At 42.6% G+C, this 20,125-nt stretch overlaps 1 protein-coding gene across 4 annotated transcripts in view; it reads left to right on the plus strand.

Annotated features, from left to right (window-relative positions):
- The window catches only part of MTUS1 (microtubule associated scaffold protein 1), a 158,043-nt gene that overhangs the window by 46,621 nt on the left and 91,297 nt on the right, over positions 1-20,125 (plus strand). For all 4 annotated transcript variants that reach the window (XM_030812320.1, XM_030812319.1, XM_030812322.1 and 1 more), the window contains exons 2-3: positions 227-2,471; positions 12,383-12,578. In XM_030812320.1, the coding sequence (XP_030668180.1) occupies positions 381-2,471; positions 12,383-12,578 (2,287 nt within the window). In that variant the 5' untranslated portion in view covers positions 227-380. The remainder of the gene's footprint in view (positions 1-226; positions 2,472-12,382; positions 12,579-20,125) is intronic.

Genomic DNA, 20,125 nt, shown 5'->3' on the forward strand with positions numbered 1-20,125 from the left:
GAGCAATGACCCCATCTTCCATTTTGCCCCGTTTCCTCAAATTAAAAAAGTGTCTTGAAAAGCGGTGATAGATTACCTAATTATATCTCAATTACCCACATCAATAGTTGTGGGTTCTAAATGTGAACATAAAGTGATTGAAACTAATCACTTAGTGATTAAAACCAAGGGGTGGCCTGTTAATTTTTCTAATAGTTACTTGAGTTAAACATTTTATTTCTTCCAGGGAACAACAAATCATTTAATCTTCAGAGCATCTTAGACTGAAAAACTTTCAACTGTGCTGAAAAACCTAGAAGACAGACCATTTTCCCCACCCAATCATTTAAAAGGAATTGAAGAAGAAATAAAATGGCAGAGGTTTAAGGTTACTATTCAGGATGACTGATGATAATTCAGATGATAAAATAGAAGATGAATTGCAAACCTTCTTTACCAGTGATAAAGATGGAAATACACATGCATACAACCCGAAATCACCACCTACACAAAACTCTTCAGCCAGCAGTGTGAATTGGAATTCTGCCAACCCAGATGACATGGTGGTTGATTATGAAACTGACCCTGCTGTGGTTACTGGTGAAAATATTTCTTTAAGCCTTCAGGGTGTTGAAGTATTTCATCATGAAAAGTCTTCTAGTGATTTCATTAGTAAGCAGGTGTTAGGTATGCATAAAGATTCCATTTGTCAGTCTCCTGCCCTTGTAGGTACCGAGAAGCCCAAATATCTGCAACACAGTTGTCATTCCCTAGAAGCAGTTCAGGGCCAGAGTGCTGAGCCATCTTTGCCTTTTGTGTGGAAGCCTAATGACAATTTGAACTGTGCAGGCTACTCTGATGCCTTGGAGCTAAACCAAACATTTGACATGACAGTGGATAAAGTTAACTGCACCTTTATATCCCATCATGCCATCGGAAAGAGTCAGTCCTTCCATACTGCTGGAAGCCTGCCACCAACTGGTAGGAGAAGTGGAAATACATCTTCTTTATCCTATTCCACTTGGACATCTTCCCATTCTGATAAGATGCATGCAAGAGAAACTACTTATGATAGAGAAAGCTTTGAAAACCCTCAAGTCACACCATCAGAAGCCCAAGACACGACTTACACAGCATTTTCTGATGTGGTGATGCAAAGTGAGGTTTTTGTTTCAGATATTGGAAACCAGTGTCCATGTTCTTCAGGAAAGGTCACCAGTGAGTACACAGATGGATCACAGCAAAGACTAGTTGGAGAAAAAGAGACACAAGCACTAACACCAGTTTCTGATGGCATGGAAGTCCCCAATGATTCTGCATTACAAGAGTTCTTTTGTTTATCCCATGATGAATCCAATAGCGAACCACATTCACAGAGCTCATACAGGCACAAGGAAATGGGCCAAAATCTGAGAGAGACAGTGTCCTATTGTCTTATTGATGATGAATGCCCTTTAATGGTGCCAGCTTTTGATAAAAGCGAAGCTCAAGTGCTGAACCCAGAGCATGAAGTCACTGAGACTGAAGACACACAAATGGTCTCCAAAGGAAAGGATTTGGGCACCCAAAATCGTACCTCAGAACTGATTCTAAGTAGCCCGCCAGGGCAAAAGGTGGGCTCGTCATTTGGGCTGACTTGGGATGCAAATGATACGGTCATTAGCACAGACAACATGATGTGCGTGTCAACACCAGTCCTAGAACCCACAGAAGTAACCTTTTCTGTTTCACCAATTGAAGCAACAGAGAAATGTAAGAAAGCGGAGAAGGGTAATCGAGGGCTTAAAAACATACCAAACTCGAAGGAGGCTGCTGTGAACCTATGTAAACCTAGTTTAGGAAAATCAACAACCAAAATGAATACTCCAATAGGCTGCAAAGTTAGAAAAACTGAAATTATAAGTTACCCAAGACCAAACTTCAAGAATGTCAAAGCAAAAGTTATGTCTAGACCAGTGTTGCAGTCCAAAGATGCTGCTTTATCAAAGGTCACGCCCAGACCTAAGCTGACCAGTGCCTCATCACCCTCATCAGTGGTTTCAAGACAACCAACAGTCTTGAGCAGAACACCGAGATCTGACTTGAATGCAGACAAAAAAGCAGAAATTCTAATTAACAAGACGCATAAGCAGCAGTTTAATAAACTCATTACTAGCCAGGCTGTGCATGTTACAACTCATTCTAAAAATGCTTCGCACAGGGTTCCAAGAACAACATCTGCCGTGAAATCGAATCAGGAAGATGTTGACAAAGCCAGTTCTTCTAACTCAGCATGCGAGACCGGGTCCGTTTCTGCGTTGTTTCAGAAGATCAAAGGCATACTCCCTGTTAAAATGGAAAGTGCAGAATGTTTGGAAATGACCTATGTTCCCAACATTGATAGGATTAGCCCTGAAAAGAAGGGTGAAAAAGAAAATGGGACATCTGTGGAAAAACAAGAGCTGAAACAAGAGATTATGAATGAGACTTTTGAATATGGTTCTCTGTTTTTGGTAAGTAATATATATATATTTTTGCATGCTTCAGGGAACTGTGGAGAAAACTGAGATGTGTTAGCGTTTAGTTATCTATTAGTCAATAATATTGCAGAAGCAGGTGGGCAGATTTACATTTAGTTGCTAATTCATTGTCTTGTCAGTACTAGGGTGTTAATAGGTTTCAATATAACAAAACTGCATATGGAAAAAAAACCCTCAATTTCAGTATTTTGTATCAAGCATCACCGTTCCTTTTAATAGTGTGCTGAAAAAATGAAGTTACTTTAATATTTTAGTATAATTAGTAGTTTAAGTGCCTGATACAATCAAGTTATATTTTACTTTTCTGAAAAAGTTGGGTTGTCAACTTTAAAATGTATTGGACAACATTTAAGAAAGGGCTTGGGAGTGCTGGTAAACATGTCAACATAAAAATAACTCCTGGACTCTTGTGGAGAAGGCAGCTCTGGGAAGTAGAGCCCTCTTGTATGAGCAAGAATGCTCTTGATTTTTCCTCTGACCAGCTTATAATGATTTTGGGCAAGTAATTTTTCAAGACCCAAAGATGAAAGGATTGGACCTAGTGGATGTGTGAAGCCTCTTGCAGCCTTAATGTATTAATTCCTGGTACATAAAATATCTTTTACTCATGTATAGTGAAAAACCAGTATGTTTCCATAGCACCTGTGTAAAATATTTAGGGGGGACCTAGAGAGTTCTGTTTAAAGAATAAAGAATTCACATGCACTGTAAAGGTGATTTTCCTTTAAACATGCATATATTTTTGAGAATAGTGTGTAGAAATCGGTTTTCTGGGTTTTAAAAACATTTGACAGGCCAGTGTTGGTTGTTGGGCATGTGTCCTGGGCCCTATTTTTGGCAGTGGGGACTTAGGTGTATTTTCAGCCCCAGACAGGCTGTCCTTGAGAAAGGCAGGTGTGACACAGCCTGTCCCTTGGAGGGCTTGTGGCAAGAGGAATGAAGCACATAGAATAGCAAGTGCAGAAGGGCTGACTTAGGTGTGTCTTCAGGGTGCATAGGGGCCACACAGGAAGGAACTGTCAGGTCCCTTTAGAAGACAAGGTTAGGAAAGACTGAAGATATTCTTGATTATCTAAAACATCAGTTAGACATGTTTGGGCTTTAACAACCAGTCTTCTCTATTTGGAAGAAGGGTACACCACAGTGATTTCTAAACTGAGGAGTTCATCCATTGTTTCAAAACTCAGATTTAGTTTTTAAGTTATCTTGAAGTCAAACTTAGAAAACTCATATCATTTATAATTTTAATTTTTTTGGAAAATTAAATTACAACACGCTCTTAATTCTAATCAACATTCTTAGTTTGGCATTCATAGATATACATAGAAACACGATGTTTATTCTCTTGAATAATGGGAGACTTTTTTTGGTGTGTCAGTCCCCAGCTACCAAAAACTCTATCATAAAGTTTTTTTAATGACATTTGTCTTGAATTTAAATTGGTTGTGTAATTTTGAAACTAAAAGTTTTCCTGATTTGTGCATTTAGTCTTAGGGTCATATTGCCCCTGTGCAGCTTGAAAGCCTGTTTTTCAGGCTCCTGATGTGGTTTTGAAGTAAGGATAGAATCAACAGGTTGAAATGGATCCTAGTACGTCTTGGAGAAGCAGCACTTTTCGCCTTAGGAATCTGGCAGTTAGGATTCGTAATTAGATATGAAATACTTTGTAAGTCCTGAAAGATTGTGCTATATTCGCAGTGCTGTCACTTTTGCTTATCAACTGGCATAAGGGACTTACTCTTTTTTTTTTTTTTTTAAAGACAGAGTCTTGTTCTTGCTCTGTCGCCAGGCTGGAGTGCAGTGGCACGATCTCGGCTCACTGCAACCTCCGCCTACCAGGTTCAAGCAATTCTCCTGCCTCAGCCTCCCAGGTAGCTGGGACTACAGGCGCGCACCACCACATCCAGCTAATTTTTGTGTTTTTAGTAGAGACGAGGTTCACCATATTGTCCAGGATGGTCTTGATCTCTTGACCTCGTGATCCTCCCGCCTCGGCTTCCCAAAGTGCTGTGAATACAGGCGTGAGCCACTGCCCCCGGCCTACTCTTTTTTCGTGATCATGTCTGAAGCACAGTGCTCTCTAATTTTGCTAGTTTACCTCTTTCACATTTCCATGTCTCTGGGTGGGAAGGAGGACTGGAAAGTGTCTGGGCAGACCCTCATAGGCCGCTGGCTTTGCACTTACTGTGGAGAGCTAAATGAATTCGCTGCGTGTTTTCCTGAAACATGAATGCCTGTTGGTCACTTCAGCAGCACTCAAAGGCTCTTACTGCCCTGGATTGATGAAGAGACCATCCTGGAGGGATGTTAATTTTCTTTTTCTTTGAGATGGAGTCTCCTCTGTTGCCCGGGCTGGAGTACAGTGGCGCGATCTCGGCTCACTGCAACCTCTGCCTCCCATGTTCACGCAATTCTCCCAAGTAGCTGGGACTACAGGTGCACACGCCTGGGTAATTTTTTGTATTTTTTTTAGAGATGGGGTTTCACCATGTTGATGAGGCTGGTCTCGACCTGCTGACCTCAAGTGATCTGCCCACATCGGCCTCCCAAAGTGCTGGGATTACAGGCATGAGCCACCGTGCCCAGCCGGATGTTAATTTTTACTGTTGCCCTGTTGGCCCTTGGCCTGCCTTAGGCCTGGAGTTTACTGAATCCCTAGGCTGCCTGCAACTTCAAAGCTTATTGGTGGTCAGGGTGTATTTAAATCATTAGAAAAGTTCTTATTTGGAAGAAGGAGCTTGATTTTTATTTGAAACGGGGCTAAATGTAGCTCCTCACAACAGAGGTTATGTGTTCATGATAGTGTGTGAGATAAAGGGAGTGGAGACTTACCTAAAAGGAAAGGAATTGATATTTATTCAGTGCTTGCTCTGGGTTAGGCACTTTGCTCAGGTGCCTTAGTTATATTATGCCATTTAATGGGCCCTGTAGTGCTCAGATGCTTTATATACATTGTTATTTACTCTTCCCAATAACAACAGGGCAATTGTTGTCGATATTTTAATACTTCAGTGAGGTCACTTAAAACTCACACAGCTGGTAAATAGTAAAATTGGGATTCACACTCAGAGCCCTCACTTGAATCCTGGCCTTTTCTGCTCCATACACCATAGGGTTTCAAAATTTTTGGAATGTTGGCTCTGAAAGGCAAAACAAGTGATTTGCTGAAGATTCACTTTTATAAATTGATGAGAAGTTTGCCTTACTTTTTAAAAGAAGGTTTTCTCTGGGAGGTTAACTTTTGGGTTACTTTTTAAAAGAAGATTTTTCTCTGGGAGATGCATTTAGCCAGCTTTAATTTAACCTAGCCAAAGACAGAAGATCTTTGTTAGTTTGTGTACAGTCACTTGCTTTTCTTGGCCAATTCTGTATTGTTCTCCAGTGCCAAAACATGACCTCCAGCTGTTCTCATGGGTGATTGGCCTGCTAAGTTATTGTTGAATTCAGCTAATGTATGAATTCGACTGCCATCGGCATTGGGCTTTATGTATATCTATTGGAAATTAACACTTGTGATTTATTAAAGAAAGGAGTGATGGCGGGGAACGTGCTGCTTTACAAGCACGGATTTTGGAGTACTTTCAAATTGTAGCTCCACCATTTACTCGGCAAAGTGACCTCAGGCAGGTTACTAAGTCTCTGTTGGGCTCAGTTATTCTTTGTGTCAAAAAAAGTGTCAAACTCTGTAATATATTTGAAGAGATTTATTCTGAGCCAAATATGAGTGACCAGTGGCCCATGACACAGCCCTTAGGAGATCCTGAGAAGATATGCCTAAGGTGATCCAGGTACAGCTTGGTTTTACACATTTTATGGAGACATAAGACGTCAATCAGCACATGTAAGGTATATGTTGGTTCTGTCTAGAAAGGAGAGACAACTGGAAGTGGAGGCAGCTTCCAGGTCACAGGCAGATTTAAAGATTTTCTTTTTCTTTTTCTTTTTCTTTTTTTTTTTTTGAGACAGATTCTCTGTTGCCCAGGCTGGGTTGCAGTGGTGTGATCTCTCGGCTCACTGCAGTCTCTGCCTCCCGGGTTCACGTGATTCTCTTGCCTCAGCCTTTTGAGTAGCTGGGATTACAGGTGAGGACCACCACACCCAGCTAATTTTTTTGTATTTTTAGTAGAGACTGGCTTTCGTCGTGTTGGCCAGGCTGGTCTCGAACTTCTGGCCTCATGTGATCTGCCCACCTTGGCCTCTCAAAGTGCTGGGATTACAGGTTTGAGCCACCATCCCAGGGTAAAGATTTTCTAATTGGCAGTTGGTTCAAAGAGTCAAAGACCTGGAATCAACAAAAAGGAATGTCTGGGTTAAGATAAGGAGCTATGGAGACCAAGGTTTTATCATGCAGATGAAACCTTCAGGTAGCCCGCTTCAGTGGGAGTTGATTGTAAATGTTTCTTATCAGACTTAAAACAGTCTGTTCTATCAGTCTTAAGGTCTTTGTTGACGTTAATGCTGGTCAGCTGTGCCTGAATCCCACACGTTTGGAGAGTATAATTATGTCTGACTACCCCTTCCTTTCATATCCTGAACTAGTTTTTCAGGTTAACCTTGGAATGCCCTTGGCCGAGAGAAGTGGTGCCTTCAGATGGTTGGGGGGGCTTCGAATTTTATTTTTGCATTACATTAATCTGAAGGGAGAATGCAAATTTTAGTTTGGTGGTGGAATTCACACTGTAAGGCTCAGGCTTCCATTTCCTGTATGTAGAATGGAAACATTTATTGGGTGCCCACTATGTATTGTATATATGGTGATGATTGTTAGGATATAGGGATAAAAGATACCCTGTCTACATGCCTAGTGCAGTGGGTAATACTGTTGCAGGAGTTTTTCTCAACCCATTTGTAAAACTTGCAGTGGGCCCGCCCCATTTATTCAGCCCGCCATGCTCAACCTCTTGGGGGCAGGAGTGTGTGGGCAGGTGAGTACAGGATCCAGCCAGCCAGCCACTTTGAGCACCAGCAGGAGCAGACTCTGTGCAGGCCCTGCAGTGGTGCCCAGGTGGTGGTGTCTGTGACCCCCAAAGCCCCAGAGGGCATGTTACAGTGTTCTCTTGGCTCCACCATCCATGGACAGCGGTGTGTCATCAGCTCAGTGGGACCTTTGCCTCATTGTGTGGGGCAGCTGCCCTCCAGTAGCGAGGGCAAAGGGTCAGTGTGATAACCTTTTTTGGGTACCCAAACTTGGTGGGTCCCAAGCTCTTGTCCACTGTCCAAGAAGAATTGGATCACATGGACACTTGAAGGATGGTGGAGGCAGATAATTTTATGTAGGGATGAAAGTGGCTCCCAGCAGAGAGGGTAGCTGAAGAGGGGACAGGACAGGCAGATAATCTTCCCTGAAGTCTGGCCATCTCCAGTTGGCTCTTCTCCAAAGCTAAGCCATCTCTCCTCCAAAGTCCAGCTGTCTGTCTGCCATCCAAGTACTAACCAGGCCTGACCCTGCTTAGCTTCAAAGATCAGACGAGATTGGGTGTGTTCAGGGTGATATGACAGTAGACTCAGTTGTCCTCTGATGTCTTCAGTTGATATGGTTTGGCTGTGTCCCCACCCAAATCTCATATTGAATTCCCACATGTTGTGGGAAGGTCCCAGTGGGAGGGAATTGAATCATGGGGGGCAGGTCTTTCCCATGCTGTTCTCATAATAGTGATTAAGTCTCGTGAGATCTGATGGTTATTATAAGGGAGAGTTTCCTTGCACGAGCTCTCTTTGCCTGCTGCCGTCCATGTAAGACATGTCTTGCTCCTTCTTGCCTTCCACCATGATTGTGAGGCTTCCCCAGCCACACACTTAAATCCTGTAGGTTTAAGTCCAATTAAACCTCTTTCTTTTTTAAGTTGCCCAGTCTCATGTGTGTCTTTATCAGCAGCGTGAAAATGGACTAATAAATCAGTCAAGCCGCTTGTCTCCTCTACCGAGTGAATCTGGAGTCTTTACAGGAATGGGATGTGGGGGCGGAGAAGGCCATAGGTAGTTTTGGAAAAGGCAACATTCAGTTGGTAAAAAGACATTATTCAGAAAGAACTAATTAGGAGAGAGTGGGCATACAGGGATAGAAGTTCTCACTTTGGGCGGTGGGTTTCAGGGTTTTTGCCTTGAAGGTGGGGTTTTGCTGGGGACCTGCCCCTGTCTGCCTAGAATTTCTCTGCCTCCTGCCTCTATCAATATAGTAAACCAGCAAGGGTATGTTGATTGCTAAGTTGGGAGTGTGAGTAGACTGCTGTGCTGCAGGAGGGGGAACAAGATGTGGTGATGGGCAGAGTTGTCAAGGAAGGCTTATGGGGACATCACATGTTGTCACTAGCTGGAACTTGAAGGGCAAGTATTCTGGGTAGAGGAATATCACGTAGAAAGATGAAGAAATATGAGAAGATTTTCTGATTTAGGGGGCTCTAGGTAGTAGGTGTGATGGGAGCTGGGATTATAGAATCCTGAGGAGTAGGGAAGAAGGTGAGGAGGATGGCAGGGGCTTCCATATGCAAAAGGATTGCTGGGTCTTGTGAAGAAGAGATGTTACCTGGAAGACAGACAGAAGGTGTCTAACCCTATTTGAGTTTGAGAGAGATTGCCCTAGCAGGCAGATAAAAGATGAATTGAAAGCTAAAGAGACCAGAAAGATCCTGAGGACATGGTTTCAGTAATCTTGGTGAGAAATGACAGCAGATGGAAAAGAGAAATAGCTTTCATTGTTGAAGTTGGGTGCCTGGGTATGTTGTGGTGAATATGGGAAGAGATAAGTTTTGAGATAGATAGGAAAGTGAGTTTAATTTTAGAAAATGTTTCATGTTCTTTAAAATGGGGTAAAATAAACCTACCAACTTCACAGGATTATTATGAGGGTTAAGTGAATTGATACATATACTTAGAATTTAGAATAGTATTCTATAAGGGCTATATGTTAGTAAGTTGAGTGACATGGTTTGGCTGTGTCACCACCCAAATCTCATCTTGAATTGTAGCTCCTGTAATTCCCACATATTGTGAGAGGGACCTGGTGGGAGATAATTGCATCATGGGGGCGGTTTCGCCCATACTCTTCTTGTGGTAGTGAATAAGTCTCATGAGATCTCATGGTTTTATAAGGGGAAACTGCTTTCACTTGGCTTTTATTCTCTCTTGTCTGCTGCCATGTCAGATGAACCTTTCACCTTTTGCCATGACTGTGAAGCCTCCCTAGCTACGTGGAACTATGAGTGCGTTAAACTGCTTTTTCTTTATAAATTACCCAGTCTCAGGTGTGACTTTATCAGCATTGTGAAAATGGACTAATACGTAGAGGTGCTTGAAGGATGCCGAGCTGGGATGTATAGGAAGAAGTTAGGTGTATGGGAAACTCAGGAGAGAGTACTGGTTGAACATGTGGATTTGGATTTACCAGCGTACACGTGGCAACTGAAACAGCAGCCAAGATCATGTAGGAAGAATACATGGTGAGGAAGGAGAACACGGCCAAGGCTAGGTCTTCATGAAGACTAGCTGTATGAGTCTGTTCTCACATTGCCATATAAAGAACTACCTGAGACTGGGTAATTTATAAAGAAAAGAGGTTTAATTGACTCACAGTTCCACAGGCTGTACAGAAGCAAGGCTGCAGAAGCCTCAGGAAACTTACAGTCCAGGCCCAAAGGCAAAGGGGAAGCAGATGTGTCTTGTATGACTAGAGGAGGAGAAAGAGAGTGAGGGGGGAAGGTGACACACACTTTTAAACAACCAGCTCTTATAAGAACTCACTATCATGAGAACAGCAAGGGGGAAGTCTGCTTCCATGATCCAGTCACCTCCCACCAGGCCCTTCCACCAGCGCTGGGGATTACAATTCGATGTGAGATTTGGGTGGGGACACAGATCCAAATTGTATCACTAGCTTCCAAAGGTGCAGAAGAATAGGACCCAGAAAAAGAATGACCGGACAGGTAGAAGGAAAACCAGGAAAGAGCTTTGTCAGGAAACCAGAGAATGGAGTTGTTAATGTTGGATGCGGTAGAGAGAGCCCCCAGGGAAAGGATTGAAAACTAGCTCGAATTTAACTTGTGACACTGGTGATCTTGAGTACACTCTCACTAATGGGTACAAAGGCAGAATATGGTGAATTAAAGAGTAAGCTGTGAAGAGTTTTAATTGTTTCATAGTAAAAATGCAAAATTGAATACAGTCAGCCCTCTGTATCTGCAGGCTCCACATCTGTGGATTGAGAGAAACTTGGATTGAAAATATTCAGAAAAAAAGTTTGCAGTGTTTCAAAAAGCAAAACTTGAACTTACTACGTGCTGAATACTATGTTGAATCCACCTGAAACAAGTAATAGGTAGATGCTGTAAGTAATGTGGAGATGATTTACAGTATATGAGAGGATGTGCATAGGTTGTATGCAAACCTTACACCATTTCATGTAAGAGATTTGAGTGTCCATGGATTTTGATATCTGCCAGGTCCCTGGAACTAATCATTTTTGATACCAAGGGACAGCTGTACACGTCCACTTAGAAATTGTTCCTTTCGCAAAGCTAATACCACAGGGAAGTGGTATGGGGAAGGTATGATCTGGATTAAAATTTCGTTAATGAAAAAAGCCAAACTCTAAAACATTTGAAGAGACTTATTCTGACCCAAATATGAGGACCATGGCCGATGACACATCCTTAAGAGGTCATGAGAACATGTGCCTGGATGTTTGGGTTATAGCTTGATTTTATCCATTTTAGGGAGACAAGAGACATCAGTCAATACATTTGAGATATACATTAGTTTGGTCTGGGAAGATGAGACATCTTGAAGTAGGAACTTAGAGATCATAGGTGGATTCAAAGATTTACTGATTGGCAGTTCGTTTAAAGAATTAAGTTATTGGCTCACGCCTGTAATCCCAGCCCTTTGGGAGGCCAAGGCGGGCAGATGACGAAGTCTAGAGTTTGAGACCAGCCTGCCCAGCATGGTGAAACCTCATCTCTACTAAAAATACAAAAAATACAAAACAAAAACAAAAACATGGTGAAACCCCATCTCTACTAAAAATAAAATACCAAAAAAAAATACAAAAATTAGCTACAAAAATACAAAAATTAGCCGTCTCTACTAAAAGTAAAAAGATTGATGGTGGCGTGCACCCATAATCCCAGCTACTCAGGAGGCTGAGGCAGGAGAATCGCTTGAACCCAGGAGGCAGAGGTTGCACTGAGCTGGGACCATGCCACTACACTGCAGCCTGGGCGATAGAGCGAGACTCCCTGTCAAAAAAACAAAAAACAAAAGAAGTTATTATCCAAAGACCTGGAATCAATAGAAAGGAGTGTCTTGGCTAAGATAAGATAAGGGGCTGTGGAGACCAAGGTTCTTATTATGTAGATGAAATCTCATAGGTGGCTGCCTTTAAAGGCAATAGATGGCAAATATTACCTATTTAGACTTTTAAAAGGTGCTAGACTCTCAGCTAATTTCTTTGAGACCAAAGATCTGGGAAGGGAAGAAGATTCTCTTCGGAATGTAAATTTGCCCTTACAAGAGACAGCTTTGCAGGGCCGTTTCAAAATGTGTTAAAGAAAAATATTTTTGGGGTAAAATATTTCAGTTTCCTTCAGGGCTTGCTGTCTGTCGTGTGATGCTATACTAGAGTCAGGTTGGAATTTAGTGTCTTTTTGCTATGAAGAGTCTGTTTTGTCTGAATTAAGGTCTCTGTTTTAATGTTAATGCTGCTCAGTTGTGCCTGAATTCTAAAGGGAGGAGAGTATAACGAGGCATGTCTGACCTCTTTGCCATCATGGCCTGAACTTGTTTTTTAGGTTTCTTTGGAATTCCCTTGGCCTAGAGGAGGGGCCCATTCAATCAGATGGCAGGCTTAGGATTTTATTTTCGGTTTACAGTCTTAACTGTTATTTTCACAGGGCTCTGCTTCAAAAACAACCACCACCTCAGGTAGGAATATACCCAAGCCTGACTCCTGCGGTTTGAGGCAAATAGCTGCTCCAAAAGCCAAAGTGGGGCCCCCTGTTTCCTGTTGGAGGCGGAACAGCGACAATAGAAATCCCAGTGCTGATCGAGCCGTATCTCCTCAGAGGATCAGGCGTGTGTCCAGTTCTGGTAAGAATAAAACAGTTCAATAGTTTGAGTTATTTGAATGTAAAATTTGACAGTCATGTTTATAGGTCTAATGCCTTGTGTCACTAAAGCATTCACCCTTTTGTGGACCAGCATCCTGAGCAGAGAAGGTAGATGACAACAGCATATGTCCCTTATCTTTGAGCAAGGCAAAGCCTAGTTGAGGAGAGAGGTATAGGTGTATAAACCATCTTAGAAGCTATTCAGAAGGATGTATACATAAATATACAATTGGGGGGCTGTTGTAAATTCGAATCATTTCATTAATTTTTTTCAAAGGGTTAAGTGCTTAACAGTGCTGAAGTGTTGTACAGTAGGTCCATAGTGTGCCCTCAATACACGTGAAGAGATTGATTTTTTTTTTAATTTTACTGAAAGATGTATGATGGATTTAGGAGGGATATGAGGGTGACTAAAAAGTTAAATTTTTCTAACGTGAACTTTTATTTATGTTGGCTTGTATCTTACAATTTGTACTTTTAAAGTCATGTTAGGCCAATGAAATTTGAGCGCCTCAAGAATAGCTATTAAGTTTCATACTAAATTTGGCAGACGTACAGATTTGTGTTACAAAGGAATGGAAAAGTCAACCCTGTGTCACAGGGATGCAAAGCCTGCTAGCCATTCCAGTTGACTGAGAACACTTTGCAAAGAACACACCTTATTTCTGCCGGTACAACCTTGAGCAAATTAAAGTCATGTCAAATCAGTTTAGAAGTAAGTTCCCTTGTGAAAATAGTTATGTGTCCACACATGTGAGAATGTTTTATGGAAACTAATGAAAGTGAGCAAATCCCAGAAGATCTCTGTACCTCTCTACAATTTAGTATTTGTAGGTTTCATTTTTCAACCCTACCATGAAGCCTCAAGTGCGAAAGCCTGTAATGCTCAGAAATGTTTTACGGGCTGTTTATTTAGATTCAGGCCTAGTGTCAAGGTCAAGGAGACACGACCACAGAGGCGTGCGTGGAGGAAGGAGGGATTTGCAGCACATGGCTCCATCCCCAGAGGATCTGGGTGGAAATAGGAATTCATTAGCTTGGCGTGTTCATCATTTGGGAGAAAAACAGAAGCCAAAAGCCACTGGGAGAAACAGTGATTCTTATTTGGGATATTGCCACACCTGGGGAGTCAAGGCATGAGTGAGATGAAAGCTCTAGTCCTGGGTGGGTGTGGTGGTTTATGCCTGAAATCCCAGTGTTTTGGGAAGCCAAAGTGGGCCAGGAGTTCAGGAGCAGCCTGGGCAACATAGCAAGACCCTGTCTCTGAAAAAAATGAAAACAAAAAAATCATTAGCTGGGCATGTTGGTGTACACCTGTAGTCCCAGCTATTCAGGGGGCTGAGGCAGGAAGATCACTTGAGCCCAGAAGTGCAAGGCTGCAGTGAGCTATGATCATGCCACTGTACTCCAACCTGGGCAGCAGAGTACAACCCTGTCCCTTGGTGGAGAAGAAAAAGGTCTGGTCCTTACTGTAGTTGTCCAGTAAGGCTCATGGTGTTTGCAGAGAGTGGGCAGCTCCCTTCCTCCTCTGTGAGGAGCACCTGTCTCTTGGTGGCATTGGAGTGTGGCCCCTGGCCTGCAGTTAGGCGCTCTGTGTTTTAGTTCCACTCTGGCCCCAATACGCTACCTGAGCAAGTCTTTCACTCTCCCTGGGCTTCATCTTCACCTCTGGAAAGTGTAAGTGTCTGAGAATCTAAGACCCTGTCAGCTTTTACAGCCCTTACCTTTCTAGCCACAATTTGGAGCTCGCCTAATTTTCTGAGTAACTGCTGTTATTGGTATGATTCTCTGAATTTCGTGGTGCTCGAATCCCAGAAAATCTAAGCACACATACTTTTAAGAAATGAGGCCAATACCCAGGATACACTGAAAAAGAATCCTTCTATGTAGGCGATCAGTCCCACCCAGCGGGGAAGCAGTTGTTAAGTCCTTTTACTCTGTGTTGCATAATGTCTCTTAGAGAAAAGTGGATCTGTTTAGTCTTAGTGAAAAGACAGGACATGTTTTTGAGCTTTGTCATCCTGTGTCAATGAGCTTGATAACTGAGTTATGCATCCAGATTTTTCAGTCTGAGTTGAAAACTAATTACATTTTACTGGGTGGTTTTCTGTATCTGAATGGAAAAAAAGTTAATGTAACCAGAAACATTCTGGATTTGAATTTGAGTTTTATATTTGACTGGTTAGAAGACTTTTATGGTCTGAATACTTGGTCCCTCTACATTAATATGTTGAAGCCCCAACCGACGATGTGATTGTGTTTGGAGACAGGGCCGGTGAGGAGGTGATGAAAGTTAAACGGGGTCCTAAGAGTAGGATCCTAATCCAGTAGGGGTGGTGCCCTTAGAAAAAGAGGAAGAGACGGACTGGGCGTGGTGGCTCATGCTTGTAATCCCAGCACTTTGGGAGGCCGACACGGGTGGATCACCTGAGGTCAGGAGTTTGAGACCAGCCTGGCCAACGTGGCTAAACCCCATCTCTATTAAAAATACAAAAAAAATTAGCCGAGAGTGGTGGTAGGTGCCTGTAATCCCAGTTACTCAGGAGGGTGAGGCAGGAGAATTCCTTGATCCTAGGAGGCGGAGGTTGCAGTGAGCCGAGATCGGGCCATTGCACTACAGCCTGGGCAACAAGAGCGAAACTCTCTTTCAAAAAAAAAAAAATAATAATAAAATAATAAAGAGGAAGAGACACTGGAACTGTCCTCACCATGTGAGGTACAATGAGAATGTGGCCATCTGGATGCCAGGAAGAGGGCCCTTGCTGGGAAGCAGATCAGCTGGCACTCCTATCTTGGACATTCCAGCCTACAGAACTGTGAGAAAACAAATTTCTATTGTTTAAGGCACCCCATCTGGTATTATTACTATTATGGCAGCCCGAGCCGACTAAGAAGACTAATTTGATTCTACCGTGTTATGTTTTACAGAAAAATTAATAGCAACTAATTTTTTGGGATTCTCTCAACAAATTGATAGGTGTTTCTTGAGGGGGACAAGAAACTCAGTCACTACAGAGTTAAAAGTAGAACAGAAAAATCAAGGAGCAGAAACAATGTGCTTTTAGATCCCTGTGATCCTGTTGCCATTGATTGTACAGTGAAGTGTTTGTGTGTATTAGCAAATTGAAACCAAATGGATATCCACCATACTGACTCACAGTTACTCTGCTGAAAGGTAAGCGGCAGGAATGTTCCAGCCAATTTGGGGTTTTCAATAAATCCTTTCAGAACACCTAAGTAGAAAAGCAGACCCAGTGTTGAAACAGCCATTTTCTTGAAGCTTTAAAATGAATGTGAGAAGGAATTGTAATTAAACCCAATGGAGCTGTTCCTTTTTCTTTTTCTTTTTCTTTTTTTTTTTTTTTTAAGACAGAATCTTGCTCTGTTGATCAGGCTGCAGTGCAATGGTGCAATCTTGGCTCACTACAACCTCCACCTCCCAGGTTCAGGCAATTCTCCTGCCTCACCCTCCCAAGTAGCTGGGATTTACAGGCACCCACCACCAAGCCCAGCTAATTTTTGTATTTTTAGTAGAGATGGGGTTTCACCATGTTGGCCAGGCTGGTCTCAAACTTCTGACCTCAGGTGATCCACCCACCCTGGCCTCCCAAAGAGCTGTTCCATTTTACTTGTCAAAATGCAGAAATTTATATGAGACCAGATTATAAGAGATTATAACAAATCAAATCTAAAGTACCTTTGCTTCTTTGGAAATGTACTGAAATAAGATGAGATAGTGGTGAAAATTATTTGTAATAGTAATTATTATAATGTGAATGATTGCAGCTCAGACTGTTAAGTATATGTTGAGTTCCAGGCTCAGTTTTAGTAATTTCATCTGTAAATTCATTTAATCCTCACAATAACTTTGTGAGGCTTATCCCTATTCTATAGACAAGGAATCTGCCACAAAAAAGTTAAATAATTGGTCCAGTGTTAAACAGCTAAGTGGCAGAGGTGGGATTCAGACCAGCCAGTGATGCTCTTAACCGTCACATTATTAATCTCAATACTATTAGTATGACCGTGAGTTTTATTTTATTTATCTTTTTTTGAGATGGAGTTTCACTCTTGTTGCCTAGCCTGGAGTGCAATCGTGGGTCACCATAACCTCCCCCTCCCAGGTTCAAGTGATTCTCCTGCCTCAGCCTCCCGAGTAGCTAGGATTACAGGCATGAATCATCACACCTGGCTAATTTTGTAATTTTAGTAGAGATGGGCTTTCTCCATGTTGATCAGCTGGTCTCGAACTCCCAACCTCAGGTGATCCACCTTCCTAGGCTTCCCGAATTGCTGGGATTATAGTTGGGAGCCACTGCACCTGGCCTGAGTTTTATTTTTAACAATAAAACAAAGTTTAATTTGTTTTTTTGTTTTCTGTTTGTTTTTTGAGACAGTGTCACTCTGTCATCCATCCCAGAGTGCAGTGGCTCCACCATAGATCACTGCAGCCTTGAATTCCTGGGCTCAAGCAATCCTTCTGTGTCAGCCTCCCGTGTAGCTGGGACCGTAGGTGTGTGTCAGCATGCCCAGCTGATTTTTATATTTTTTTGTAGAGATGGGGGGGTGGGTCTCACTTTGTTGCCCAGGCTGGTCTTGAACTCCTGGGCTTAAGTGATCCTCCTAGGCCTCCCAAAGTACCAAGATTATAGGCATGAACCACCACACCAGGCTAACGTTTAATTTTTTAAAAATTAAAATTCTTGTTGCCCAACTGAACGGTTTAGAAACTGTGGCACTTTTCTTTTCAGGCCTTGGTTTAAAGCTTGATGTCAGTTAACTCTGATGTAAATGATTTTATGTGGCTATTGAAAGTTAATGCTGCTTCAGGAAAAATTAGCTAGTACGTGCTGGACTTAATACCTAGGTGATGGGTTAGTAGGTGAAGCCAGCCACCATGGTCCACGTTTACCTACGTAACAAACCTGCACAGCCTGCAGATGTACCCCGGAACTTAATAAAAGATACAGTAATAATAAATAAAATTAATGCTGTTGAATAAATAACTGCTGAGTAAATCTTTCATGATCAATTCAGACATCTTCATAGAGACCCGCCTTCACTCTCTTTTGGAGGCAATACCAGCTTTTCCCAGGTTTTAGATGATAAATATCTGTGTTCTTCTCTACACACAGGAGTTGCTGTTTCAGTGGCCAGCCTGAGCCAGGTAGGATTACAGAAGTAGCGCAGAATGCTATCCCTGCCCCGCGACTCCTGTGAGCTAACCGAGGAGGGGAGAGTGCGTGTTTATGCAGCACACACAAAGCGGCACAAAGAATGGTGATGGGTGGGGAAGAGGCCCCGTGAGAAGAATGTCCAGGGGCGGGTCGGTGAAGAAAGGCCTCCTGAAAGAGATGGTTTTTAGTTTTCTTCTAGAGAAAGAGAAACCACATTTCAAAAGGGGAACTCTATTTCAGTTGAGTTTATTGTGGGTTAATAAAGTAAATTCCTTTCAAGACAGTAGTCCGTCCGAAACTTGCAGTGACTTGCCTATCAGCGCAGCTTTCTCTTCTTTCTTGCTAAGTTATTACTTTCATGGTTTATGTAAACTGATTTTTTTCATTCATTTCGTGTTAAAGGGAATTTAAAATCTTCTTCAAATACTTTCGTATCCTTTTAAACTTTTCTAGATGAGAATTTGAGAGAGATAGTAAGCAAAATTATGAGAGATTTTTCACATACTTGAATAAAGTAATTACTAAAAATCAGAGGTTATTACCCAATAAGTTACTCTAAAGGCCAACTTGAGGCTGGACATGGTGGCTCACATCTGTAATCCCAGCAACTGGGGAGGATGAGGTGGGAAGGTTACTTGAGCCCAGGAGATTGAGACCAGCCTGGGCAACAGAGTGAGACCCTGTCTTTACAAAAAATAAAAAAATCAGCCGGGCAAGTGGCACACACCTGTGGTCCTTGCTACTCAGGAGGCTGAGGTGGGAGGATCACTGAGCCCAGGAGGTTGAGGGTTCAGTGAGCTATTATTGCACCACTGCACTCCAGGCTAGGTGACAGAGCAAGACCCTGTCTCTAAAATGTGAATAAAATCTAACTTTAATGTGTCACTAATAGATGTTTCTATGTTTGTATGTAATTAAATCACTTTCCTTAGAGCGTGTATCAGGATCTCTTTTCATAAAAACAGTATTAGTCGCTAACATGTTTTGAGTGCCTGTGTGCACCAAGCACAGTGCTAAGCCCTCTTTTAAATGCATAATCTCATTTAATTCTCATAACTCCTAGTAGGGATACTGTGATTATCCCCATTCTACAGATGAGGAGGTTGAGGGTCTGAAAGCTTCAGTAACGTGTCAGAAGTTACACAGTGGGGTAATGGGTGGAGACAGGAAATGGGCCAGGTGTTCTGGCCCCACCTGGCTCTTAACCCTGGTCCTTTACATGCATGCAGAAGACTTGACACACTCATGTCTTCTTTCATAGACATGAGTGAAGTCTTCATTAAACCACATGTGTGTGAAGGAGAATGTGGGGAAGGCTGGCTTGTGCTAAGAACTCTTCTAAGTACTGGAATGAAGTGCACAGAAGAGACCCATTCCTTCCATTAGGGAGCTTAAATTCTAATAAGGGGATTAAGAAAATAAATACATTTTTGGATTCATGATGATGAATCCAAATCCAGGAAAGTGATTTAATTACATACAAACATAGAAACATCTATTAGTGACACATTAAAGTTAGATTTTATTCACATTTTAGAGACATTTTGGATTCATGATGATGAATCCAAAAATAAAAGGGAAAGGGCCAAGCATGGTGGCTCACGCCTGTAATCCCAGCACTTTGGGAGGCCGAGGCGGATGGATCACTTGAGGTCAGAAGTTCGAGACCAGCCTGGCCAACGTGGTGAAACGCCATCTCTACTAAAAATACAAAAATTAGCTGGGTTTGGTGGCAGGTGCCTGTAGTCTCAGCTACTTGGGAGGCTGAGGCAGGAGAATCTCTTGAACCTGGGAGGTGGAGGTTGCAGCTAGCTGAGGTCGCACCACTGCACTCCAGCCTGGGTGACGGAGCAAGACCCTATCTCAAAAAACACAAAACAAGCAAAAAAAAAAAAAAAAAAAAAAAGAAAGAATAAAGCAGTGAAGGAGATTAGATTTTTAAACGGGTGGTCAAGAAAGGCCTCACTGAGAGGGTGACATTTGGGCAAACACCTGAAAGGAAAGGAGGAGGGAGGCATTTGGGTGTCAGGTGGGAGGACTTTCCAGGCACAGTGACCAGCTGTGCAGAGCCCCGAGGTGAGGCAGGGTGTAGGGTGTGTGAGGAACAGTGAACCACCCACTGTGTGTGGTGGGGGCTGGAGGACGTGGATGGGCAGAGGAGGTCAGGACCGACCAAGCACGGCCATTCGGGTGCCTGAGAGGCACATGTCCTCTTCATCCTCAAGAACATCATCACTTGTAAATGCTTGATCTTTTCCAGGCGTTTCACACAATTCTCACTTGGCAGTAATTATGGAGAAGATTGCTTTGTGGAATGACTCTTGAGTAGGCTTAATATGTCACAGTGCAG

Source organism: Nomascus leucogenys, chromosome 4 (assembly GCF_006542625.1).
Source record: "Nomascus leucogenys isolate Asia chromosome 4, Asia_NLE_v1, whole genome shotgun sequence".
NCBI lineage: Eukaryota > Metazoa > Chordata > Mammalia > Primates > Hylobatidae > Nomascus > Nomascus leucogenys.